Source organism: Homarus americanus, unplaced genomic scaffold (genome assembly GCF_018991925.1).
Source record: "Homarus americanus isolate GMGI-L3 unplaced genomic scaffold, GMGI_Hamer_2.0 scaffold14144, whole genome shotgun sequence".
Lineage (NCBI taxonomy): Eukaryota > Metazoa > Arthropoda > Malacostraca > Decapoda > Nephropidae > Homarus > Homarus americanus.
In genome coordinates, this window is record NW_024729288.1 from 425,369 (window position 1) to 438,221 (window position 12,853).

Sequence of the window (12,853 nt, forward strand, 5' to 3'; positions counted from 1 at the left end):
TTTAAGCATCAACATCGTCTACGTGTACACCGCTTTCAGCATCACGTAGTACTTTGGTGTTATAAACACAAGTGTAGTGACGTGTGGTGTTCTGTAGAGGAGCGTGCTAGGATGTAGGCGACCAATGTTCCTCAGCCCGCGTCGATTTGAGGAGATGATTTCACCTTGTAATTGGTTCCCTAGCTGTTAGTTGCGGACCACACACTGGTCCTCCCTCCCGCGAATTTTATAATCGTAAACGACATAGCAGTAGGGGACTTCAAAACATACCTGGCGAGTGAGATACATTAAGTCATGGATGACACAAACGCCAACACGAGTAAACCTCCTGAAGAGAAATTACCATTTCCTTGGATCAATGATAAATATTTTTTGGTAAGTTGTGAATCATCGTGTTAAATAAAGACGACCAGAGGCTTAGTAAACAACTGTAATGTCTTACTACTATCTGGGGGTTTGCTGTTATTACACCATTGGTATACTTAGGCCTGCACTAATTACACCTGTGTATGGAGGCACTTACTAAAGACCCAAAAATCATTAAGTGAAGCTGTAACAAATACATCCATAGAAGCCATTGGCTCGTTATATACTGTAGATGTCTGTTAGTGTGGCGCGAAAATGTTCCTCTACACCTGAATCTGCAAGAGATTAAAAAAAAATAAGAATCAAAACACGAGTTTCTGGTATATAAACAACGATTCAGGGTCTAAAACACTAATATGGTGGTATTGTTTATGTATAAAAAATCAAATCCTGTTATTCTGTCGCACTGTTATTTGGACAATAGAGAGGATATTTACGTTTTGACTCACCACATGACGAGGCTTCCTTTTATCACCACATTCCCACTCATGTTCTTGGATATCGTGACTGATGATGCCAAGTGGCAGTCAAACTACGAGAAATTTAGAAGTAGTAAACGACGCGTGAGGGCGACCAAGCCAAAGAGTTGCTTGAAGTACCTCTTCCAAACCAACTACAGATGTTACTACAACAACAACTCATGCAGGATAGATTTTACATCCTTCAGATATACCGAATGTCCAGCTCAAGTTACCCTCATCGAGGAGAGAGACTTCGGAACACAAAGCAGGTTAATTGGTGACCAAATTTGACCACTATTTTCTGGATTTACACTTTAATAATATGCAAAATCAGTCATCATTTTATTTGAAGGCGACTTACGACACTCCCCGGGAAAACATGTTGTACACTCGCCCACGGGGAACCGGATACGACAGTTTTCTGATTATTAAAGTATGTCTTTCATTAATAAAGAATAAGTTATCAAACAACATTAATGTCTATATTATATTGTGAAACTTTAATTCTTGTCTAACAAAATATAAATACCTTGAAAAGGAAAAAATGATGCGCATCACCTCACGACTGACGGGCCAACCTGAGCCGACTCAGCTGAGGCGAGGGTGTGCGACACTACCCGACTCAGTCCGAGGGAATCACGTGACAAACGCTCAGTTCTCTGTCTTCCACACACTCGTGAAGGCCGATGTGTAATACATTAGTGCTGTGGTATACGTCGCCGCGCTGTTCATTATAACACAGGCATCATCTATTTGAATACGTTCTTCTGTATCATATATAACTTGGAAGAACAAACAGAAGTGTAGTGAGGGCCTGAGGGGTATGTGAAGTGTGGAGGAATGAATGGGGTGTAGAGAGTGAGGATGTGAGCGACCGACGCACCAGGCGAGGCTGCTCCCCGGCCCGCGTCGATAATATCCCGGCCCGTGATTGGTCGTACGCGTCCGCCTGCCACAGACGCTCGCTCCCTCCACCTCCATTATAGACGTAAACGCACTGCATCAGACTAATCATGTCACACACCAGCCAATTATGTGAGGCTTCCCTGATAGTCAAGGTGAAGGAACATCCTCACCTCTATGATATCCACCACAAAGACTACAAAGATTCACGTAAATGTATCCAAACGTGGACGTTGATAGCCAGAGACCTTGGATGCTGGGGCGAGTGGAAGATGTGTAAGGAAAGATGGCGTACGCTGCGGGACGTTTACGTGCGCAATAGGAAGTCCATCATGGTGGGTGAAACTATGAGGAAAAAGCCACGTTGGAGGTTCTTTGATCAGATGAACTTCCTGGATGCTTACGTCAACCACAGACCTCCAGACCCTGAGGTGTACGCCATCCTGGCCAGGTGATGCCCGACACTGTCCCTGCATGTCTCTAGCCTTAAGTAAGGGTATGCTCTACTGTCAGGGATGTTGGTGAATTTCTACTAAGTGGAGAGATAAGCTATTGTACACAAGTGACCGTCAAAATAACCCAGAAATTACACTGTAGCTAGAAATGTTTTATCTGCCAGGGTCGTATGGCGAGGGATAAAGCACGATGAAGACTAACAAATAACTTGGCATTTGGAGGGAATACTTTGTGTATACTGTACTGTATATCTCAGACGACCTCAGTTACTACACATTAAACTTTGCTGTGCTTCTGTTGAGGTCTTACCATTATTAGTAGTGTGTTGGATAGCTTCCTGTCAGTCGGACTGTTTTGGGTTTAAGTTCAGTCTGGGGAAAAACTGCTCTGGATATAACGTGCTTGTAGTTTGTGTTAATCTGAAGACACAATAAATATAAATAAATAAACAAATTGTCGTTTTCCATCAGTACTTGGACATCCCTGTTTCTTGTCATTTAATTCCTGTTTGGGTTCCGCCTCCATTTAATAGGTTTTGTTGGGGTTTTTCCTGCATCACTCCACACTCCGCTGTCTCCTGCATCACTCCACACTCCTCTGTCTCCTGCATCACTCCACACTTCTGTCTCCTGCACCACACCCGCTGTCTCCTGCATCCTCCACACCCTCTGTCTCCGCAACACCCCTGCATCACCAACTCCCTCTGTCTCCTGCACACTCCACACCTCTGTCTCCTGCATCACCCACACTCCTCTGTCTCCTGCATCACCACACCTCTCTGTCTCCTGCATCACCCACACCTCCTGTCTCCTGCATCACTCCACATTCCTGTCTCTGCATCACCCACACCTCTGTCTCCTGCATCCTCCACACTCCTCTGCTCTCCTGCATCACCCACACTCCCTCTGTCTCCTGCATCACTCCACACCCTCTGTCTCCTGCATCACTCCACACCTCTGTCTCCTGCATCACTCCACACTCCTCTGTCTCCGCATCACCCACACCTCTGTCTCCCGCATCCTCCACTCCTCTGTCTCCCACCCACACCCGCTGTCTCCCCATCACCCACACCCTCTGTCTCCTGCATCACTCCACACCTCTGTCTCCCCACCCACACCTCTGTCTCCTGCATCACCCACACCCTCTGTCTCCTGCATCACTCCCCACACCTCCTGTCTCCCTGCATCACCCACATTCCTGTCTCTTGCATCACCCACACCTCTGTCTCCTGCATCCTCCACACTCTCTGTCTCCTCCATCACCCACACTCCTGTCTCCTGCATCACTCACATTCCTGTCTCCTGCATCACTCCACATTCCTGTCTCCTGCATCACTCCACACCTCTGTCTCCTGCATCACCCACACTCCTGTCTCCCTGCATCACTCCACATTCCTGTCTCCTGCATCACTCCACATTCCTGTCTCCCATCACTCCACACCTCTGTCTCCTGTATCACCACACTCCTGTCTCCTGCATCACACACTCTGTCTCCTGTATCACCCCACACTCCACTAAAATAGGACGTGTTATTAAATCTGACGAGGACTCCGCAAAACTACAGGAAGATCTAAACAAATTTTTCGAATGGTCTCAAAAATGGCAGATGAAATTCAACGTCGACAAATGTAAAGTACTCAGTATCGGAGATGTAAACAGGAAAACCAGATACCAGATGAACAACGATGCCATAGAGAAATCCGACTGTGAGAGAGATTTAGGAGTAATTATAAGTAGGAACCTTAAGCCAAGTAAACAATGTGTTTTTGCTCGTAACAAGGCTAATAAAGTGCTTGGGTTCATACAAAGGCGTGTTAGTTACAAGACTAGCGAGGTCATCCTAAAACTGTGTCTTGCGCTTGTGAGACCACACCTGGATTACGCAGTTCAGTTCTGGTCACCGTATTACAAGATGGATATAGAATCATTGGAAAGAATTCAGATGAGAATGACAAGACTAATCCCGGGCATTAGGAACCTTGAGTATAGAGACAGGTTAAAGCACCTTAATTTGCACTCCCTCGAGAGACGTAGAGCGAGAGGCGATCTGATAGAGGTGTATAAGTGGATGTCAGGGCTAAACAAAGGGGACATTACAAAGGTACTCAAACTATCCAACCAGGAGCGAACTCGTAACAATAGTTTTAAATTAGACAAATTTAGATTTAGGCGCGAGATAGGTAAACACTGGTTTGGAAACAGAGTAGTGGATGAATGGAACAAGTTACCAAATACCATCATTAACTCGAATACGCTGAATTGCTTCAAACATAGGTTGGATGCTCATATGAGCAATAGGGGTTGGGTGTAAACGGGACTGCCCAGTATGGGCCAATAGGCCCGCTGCAGTTTCCTCCATTCTTATGTTCTTATGTTCTCTGTCTCCTGCATCACTCCACACTCCTCTGTCTCCTGCATCACTCCACATTCCTGTCTCCTGCATCACTCCACATTCCTGTCTCCTGCATCCTCCCACCTCCTGTCTCCTGTATCCTCCCACCTCCTGTCTCCTGTATCACTCCCACACTCCTCTGTCTCCTGCATCCTCCCACCTCTCCTGTCTCCTGCATCACTCATTCCTGTCTCCCGCCATCCTCCATTCCTGTCTCCTGCATCCTCCCACATTCCTGTCTCCTGCATCCTCCCATTCCTGTCTCCTGCATCCACTCCTGTCTCCTGTATCACTCCACAGTCCTGTCTCCTGCATCACTCCACAGTCCTGTCTCCTGCATCACTCCACAGTCCTGTCTCCTGCATCACTCCACACTCCTGTCTCCTGCATCACTCCACACCCTGCACGGCATCTTTCACCTTCCCGGTATGTTAAATGATGAAATTACTAGTTATCGTGCGGAACTTGGCGGCGCCCTTCAGAGATAGAACAATACCAAATGGATTGAGAAGCTGTGTGTGTGTGTTTTCTGTGGGGTACATCTAAAGTCATAATGTAGGGTGTCCGTTAGTGTACTTCTTACCGGTGTAGCAGCCCACATTAACCCCCCGCCAAACTATACCCGGGGTTACAGTGGGCTAGCCCAAAATATACCCCGGGGTATAAAATAGTCCAGGCTATATTATACCCAGGGGTATATTTTGGGCTAGACCAGACTATATCTCTCCTGTCCAGATTATACCTCCATGTGTTTTTCATAAATAAGGTAACTCGGGGGAATAATATACTGGATTTAGTATTAAGTAATAGATAAAATACAATTACAAATTTAGAAATTGGAGAAATATTAGGAAATAGCGATCACAAAGTCATCAGATTTGACCTTAACTTAACAAATGAGAAGAAAGAAAATAACATAATTATAACAGACTTCAGAAAAGCAAATTTTATAGGTTTAAGAGATAGGCTAAGGAATGAGGTGTGTGGTGGTATTACCCGACCAGGGCCAGAACAAGTGAATTTAGGTCCCGTGGGAGAGGTCGGATTATTTCAGAATGACCAAGAAGGAAATACGTCGGGTCGTGAGGATGAAGCATCTTATAGGCATTAAGAAAGGTATTTATAGGAGATTAAAAAGAGGGGAGGAGAATTTGAGGCAGCAAATCTAAAAGAAATTACGAAATGAAAATTGCTAAGAAATCGAAATTAAATCTGAAAATTACTGAATACTTAAGTTTTTAAGTTAATTTAATTCCAAGTTTGTAACACTATGAATTTATATGATGGATTTTATAAGTTTCACAATGTGTTAATAAATTCTTTGTTCAAACAGGGCAAAATAAAGAAAGCATTATCCCTCTGTAAGGTGTAATGTCAGGTCAGGTTAAGTGTGAGGTCGTCAGAGGGTAGACTGAGGTGCTCTTGCTTTTGTCTGTCATTGTGCCTGAGGCTTGTGACTGGTGTTGTTCTGTCTCCTCTAATTAGTGTGCATATTTTTTTCAGTTTTATTCATAATTTTTTCAAACTTTCACAAAAAAATCTCTCATGGATGATCAACTGTACAACCAGATTTTGAACTTCTACTCCAGCGCTGACCGAAAGTATCCTCAGCATGTCTATGACCTGGATCCTGCCAAGCGTGTGAATGTAAAGTGTCAGTTTCGTCAAACAGCAAAGCCATTTCGTGCTGACAATGGCTCTCTCTTCCATGGAGACAAGGAGATTCTTGTCAAAACCCGTGTGCCCGGCATTCTGAAGGCCTGTCATGATAATCCAGCTACAGGAGGGCACTTTGGCAGAGGTAAAACTTTCCGTAAAATATCTCAGCGATATTACTGGAAAGGTATGAAGAAAGATGTACAAGAATATGTGAAGGCATGTACGAAATGTTTCGTCAGAAATCCCAAAGTCAGCAAAGAAGCTCCGTCACTCAACCCCGGGTACAGTATACAGTAGTGTGGGGAAGGGTATGTTTGGGCGTTACACCGGCACACTCCGGGACTTACAGTATCTCCTCACTAGTCTGGTCTGGGCCGGTCCACATTCACTCTTATCCATTATCAATCAAGTGTCTTTACTCAAATCCTGTATTATTGTGTAGTGCATGAAGGGATAGAGACTTGAAAAACAAGGGGGGTGGGAGAGAGTGTAAGTGGTTGACATAAGTCAAGTGTAGACCAACAGGGAAAGGCTTTGACAACATGTTCATATTCACCACATATTTAACTTAGAATTATTTTGTTGATATTTAATTATCTTTGTGTTTATCTGTTAATGCAAAAGCAATTGATTATTTTTTGTACTCGACCACTTGTATTTTGTTTTCCAATTTTTTATCCGTTATCTTTATGTTCAAGTAAATTTGCATTTACTGTTTTGTTATACTGAAGAGCCACTGGACTTTGTTGTGTAAGATCAGATACTAATGTAAATAGTTTCGTTTACAGTGGATTAACACTATACACCTTGTCCTCCAGTCAGTGGGTGGCTCCGGGAGACGTGGAGACCGTGTTGTGTGAGGAGAACGACGACAATGACAACCAAGACGCCAACTCCGACTCCACGTCCTTCACCACCGACCACCTGGTGCTCACCACCGTCGACGGCAAACCCATCAAGGAGGAGATGGTGGAGTGGATGGACGAAGAAATTGACGGCAGTGAGGCGGCGACGGATGGTGACACCGTGACCTTAGGGCGTAATTCTTCTGCCGCGGCGACTGCCTCTACTACGCAGTGGAGTGAGAAGAGCCCGAGAAGTGAGTCTTTTGTTTATTTCTTCTCACTACTTCCAACGTTCTCATATTTCTTACCTACATTATTTTTTTTCCTCTTCCATGAATGACCATGAAAAAAATATTGTGTTTCTCTTTCTTTTCACAAAACTTTCACTGGTGTTAGATTTCTCACACAAACCCACAATGATGTTAGTTTAATGCATCCACAACCCTGTTTCCCCTGCAGGATTCGAACCCTCACTACCTGAGATATCGAACGAGGACACAACCAATTGGACCACGAGTGTCTGAAAGTCACTTGTACTGTACCTGACTTGTTACTGCCGGTCCAGAAACTTAACCTGAACCTCATCATGAAGTACAACATGTAGGCTTTACCAAATATAACTCTACAACACTTGAGGAAATAATGTAACGAGATGAACATTTACTTTCTGTTTCTCAAGTGATGGCAGCAGGTAATTTGGTGAAACATATCTACTGTACTTTATATTGGTGGTTCAGCTGGAGTTCCTTGGTCGGCAGCATCAGGTCAGGTACAGGTGATTCTTTGGCCATTCGTGGTACAGGTGGCAGCGCCCTGTTTGTTATTTGAGAGGTCTGGGTTTGAAACAGCCAGGGGTGATGGTGTTGTTTGTGGTGTGCATGGTTATATTTCCATGGCGCTCTTAACACTCCTGATTAACAACCTCCATCATTCCAGGAAAAACGAGAAAAGTCCACCACAAGCCACTTGACAGTCTGCCAATCCAAATAAAAAATGTATCTGGCAGTCAAGGTCGAGCTAGGGGACCAGCTAGTTCACAAGACCACAACAAAGACCAAGAACATTCCTCGTCAGACACTGGCGAGTCCACCTTCAGGGTCCGAGGTGCTGCTGGTTGTCACACTCCGGACACCAAGCCAAAAGTCTCCATGAAACATGAATACGTCATGAACGAGGAGGAGGAACTCTTCGGCAGGTATATAGCGGCAGCCATCAGGAAGCTAACCAACAAGTCAAAGTCTCTGGCCAAAATGAAGATCCAAGAAGTTCTTTTTAACTTGGAAGAATTGGACAGAAACGCCCAGGAAGAACAGTAAAGACTCACAAAAGATGGTGGAATGATGACAATATACTGTACAGTGAAACATCTCAATGGTGACAGTTTATAGTGTAGTGGGTAAACACTGCAGTGACACTTAAGAGAGAAAATTGTCAGGGTTTTTCTCACACCAAACATTGAAATACTGTAATAACTATATAAAAAATTAACTTTTAATTATTTTTTTTTACAATATAAAAGAAAATTCAGTGTTGACAAATGTATAAGTAAATCCTCTTAGGGACAGAAAGTACGAGTTTTAAGTTTTAATTTTGCCAAGACCGCGACAAAATAAACCCCTGAATATGATGCAGTATATTTCTTAATTGAATACTGTAATCAATCTCTTTTTTTATTTATCATATCAGTACAATACAAGGAATTCCATACAACTCCAATGAACTTGTCACTCATTAGTCCAAGTTTATACATACTGTACACGAACTTGAGTAAACCCTGGACCTAATGAACTGTCAAGTTTATTAGTTGGAAGCATTCAACCGAGCCATATATTTAAGGAATAAAATATATTTAAAACCAGAATGCATTTCATAAAAAAATCAAAATATACAGCACAGAATTATTTAAAATCTTTAAACGGCAGACACATACATTTAGTGAGGCGAGTGAACACATCTCACCGATCTGTTCAGTCACCACCAAACTCCTTAACACCAGAAACCTGAACCTGACCAGAAAACTCCCCAACAGAAGCAGCAAAAGTAACTAATTACTTTACCACCGAAGCTTAGGGGAGATAGCTGTAGTTTTAGTGTACAAATACAGTACAGTTCAATGCAACTCCCACCCCCCCAAGTAGTTACAAGAACGGTTGACACTAACGTACCTACATACATATTTTCCGGGAGGCTCGTAAATTCTACAGGTATTCCTTCTACAGTATGAGCTTCTAATCTACACTGGCATTTCCTTAGTTTCCTCACACTAGTCTTTATGATAATGAGGAACACAAACAACACACCGATGAGAATATACAGTACACACACACACACACACACACACACACACACACACACACGCGCGCGCATACAATCATAAACACATGTAAAGCATATTTGATATTCTTGACTGTACTTCCAATGTGTTTTTAAAACTTGGGACAGTACAACAACAATGACCAAGCATTAATATACCCTCTTACTCCTCTCCAACAACAAAACCTGTACCTCCTCCTCCTCCTCCTTCATCCCCCTAACCACCCATGTTTACACCCCTTACCTCCCCCCGTCACCCCTAAAACTATCCCTCCCCCCTTCCCACACACCGTCCTGTCCTCCACTATCACGAAGTACAGTAAACAAACGCTGTGGACGAGACCTCCTTATACTCGGCTGCTGAGAGGTACACATAAATTAGGTGACACAGCTCCACCCGACTGGTAGTGTGTTATGACTTAGTGTTAAGACGTGAGAAAGAGAGATGGTGGGGAGGTGACAAATATCACATAAAAGACAAAAAGTTAAATAAAACAAAACTTAAAGGGACGGTAGACAAAGAAATTGAAAATAAACACAACACGGAAAGGAAATGATTCATAACAAAAGGAAAAGGAAACTAGAGAGAAGAGAAGACAATGAAGGACTAATAATGATAGGATACAGGCAGTAAACGTGTTCGCCCAGGAAGCTAACATCATTTTAAACACAACTTCTTTAAATTTACTAAATGACCAGCCATTACCCAGGAAACGACAGATAACGTCTAATCACACACACACACACACAGTTAAACGAGGCTTCTCACAGCTGCTGTCAATATCTTAAAAAAAACGAAATTCAAGATGGCTGCAGGGTGACGCAACTATATAAAACAATTCTAAAATTTGGTACATAAAAAATCAAAGTCTGTAATCTAAGTTCAGCGTGACACAGATACACTTCACTAGTACTTGACTCAACAAACACACACACACAAAGGCACGCGGTTTAAATGTATTTATTGAAGTTAATTTCATCATAATTCTCAATCAACAGAGACAAACACTAATTTGGTGACCGTGACCTTTTACACCAGTCTCCAGGTAACTGGTTCATGGTGTGTGTGTGTGTTAACTACCAGGGTTATTAAACAGCGCTGATGACATGTCCTGCGTCCTGTAATTCAATATACAGTAACTCAGATCTACCGTTGTAACCTCCCCCCAACACTGACACACACACACACACACACACCTACACATGGACCCTCTGAACTTGCATGAAGCGTCGCATATGTTTCCTGATTTTTATTTATATATACTTTTTAAGAACACCGGCAAGGACAGTGGCAGCTGTGACCCCTGGCGTCGTCCTTGACAACCTGTTGGAGGAGGCCACTGTACCCACCTTGCTCTGTCCTGTACCAGCTCTACCCCCTACTGTACCCTGGCTAACCTGCTTTCTATACCTACCTCGCCCTTTCCTGTACCCGATCCGTCCTATCTTGTACCCTCACTGCCTTGTACCCAACTTACTCTTTTCTGTACCGTACAAATACATCGCAGCAAATTATCAAATATTTATAGTTAATCCCAACACCCAGAAGCGTACAAACACCCTCCTTTCTCACCCCCTCCGTCAGAAGACCTCACCGTCGTAGCCAGGACACCCCCCTCCCTAACCATCCTCCCACAACACAAGGTCACATATACCCTCACTTTCACAACACTCATCCCTTATCTTGAGCTATAGATCAGGTCCTCCGTGGTGGTGGTCATTGTCGTCCCTCGCAGGCACAACACAGCACGCGACTACCATCATCTCCCTGACGTTATAATCTTCAGTAACCCCCCCCTCCCCCCTCGTTAAGGCCGCGACCATATAGCAAGACTCACATGTGCCTCTTAGCATCACAATTCATAAGACTTAATCCCAGCACCATCAAAATCAACAGGATTCTTAACTTCCCTCATCGATGATTCAGGTAAAATTTGGTGACGCTACATGACACCACTTAGGGCCTAGGCTGTAGCATACACAGGATGGATTGTAACAGAGAACAGATAGGCGCACAAACCTTACCTTCAGTGTCGCTAAGACCTTAATCCCTTATCAATCACGAGACTTCCTGAAGACAAACTACACAAGTCACGCGTCTCTCTCCTTCACCCCGCCTACAGGAGTGACTCTCAGTATATAGCTGAAGTGTTCGTCTCTAAACAGTGGAGCCGCAACAAACACGACAAAATAAACGGCTTTTTGTAGTGTAAATTCAATGTGTTTTCTTTTACAGTCAACGATAACCTTACTATCAATAAACGGTTTCACACACACACACACACACACACACACACACACACACACACACACACACACACACACACACACACACACACACACACACACACACACACACACACACACACACACACACACACACACACACACACACACACACACCATCATCTGCTGTATACTTTTGTTTGTTGTGGTGTGGTGTGGTCACTCGGGTCTTTGTTCAGCTGACTTACTAAGAACACTACTGACTCTAGGAAAAAGAAGCCGCATTATCATAACATAAAAGATTATATACTGTACCAAGACGCCACACAAAAATATACATCACACAACCTAACAGATTTTCCGTGGAGATCGTGTGAATGTATAAGTCACCATAGGTCATCATTATGGCTCACTTATTGATGCTCGAGATCTCTCCCCAAGTAAAGGGGCCAGAGTTACTGTTGTCATATAAACAGACACGCGATCTCCACGGATATCTGTTAGGTTGTGTGAATACATTTTATGGTAGAGGCGCAGAGGAACACACACACACACACACACACACACACACACACACACACACACACACACAAAAGATAAGATGTGGTTTGTTGTGAGGACACCACCACACACGGGGCCCTGGTATCCTGTCCCGAATGTCAGACAGGGACGGGACGGGGTAGAGGGCCCCCGAGGCCACATTATCACCACCACTACAACAGGAAACATTCAATCTCTTTTGTCTCCCTGATGAAGATAGAGATAGAAGTACGTCCATTTGACCCGTCTGTCATCTTTTCCAATCACCTGAAGGAAGATTAGACACATACATGTAACTTATCTTAAAAAAAAACATAATTTAACACTGTCATATAAACACGTATTATGGTGTATTAAAAATAATCATTTCACAGCAACAATACCCCCCTCCCCCAACACACAAAAATATCCAAGCATGTTAGTGGAGACAGTCTACCCCCACCACCACCACCTAGTGTACGGGATCCTCTCTGAGCTGAATAAAATCGTCTGACGTTAACCAAATACAAAAATGCAAATAGTGTAAACAAAATAAATAAATAACATACAGCAATAAAAGAACAAGTTGATTTACTGGTCATTAGTGGTTCTCAGTGGTGCCGCCCTCACTTGCCATCAGAGTGTGTGGGTTCGAATCCTACAGGTGAAGAAAAAAAATTAAAGAATGTCGTTTGCGGAATTCACTCCTCAGCC

At 43.6% G+C, this 12,853-nt stretch overlaps 1 protein-coding gene across 2 annotated transcripts; it reads left to right on the top strand.

The window, feature by feature from the left end:
- Positions 1 to 1,430: 1,430 nt before the first annotated feature.
- LOC121866680 lies at positions 1,431 to 8,939 on the top strand. 2 transcript variants are annotated; one of them, XM_042366387.1, is made up of 3 exons: positions 1,431 to 2,181; positions 7,055 to 7,335; positions 8,018 to 8,939. In XM_042366387.1, exons 1-3 carry the CDS (start codon positions 1,841 to 1,843, stop codon positions 8,395 to 8,397), a joined length of 1,002 nt encoding a protein of 333 aa, XP_042222321.1. In that variant the 5' UTR covers positions 1,431 to 1,840; the 3' UTR covers positions 8,398 to 8,939. The 2 variants fall into 2 exon arrangements, with proteins under 2 accessions (XP_042222321.1, XP_042222320.1); XM_042366386.1 differs by lacking the exon at positions 1,431 to 2,181 and adding an exon at positions 5,042 to 6,517.
- Positions 8,940 to 12,853: the final 3,914 nt, after the last annotated feature.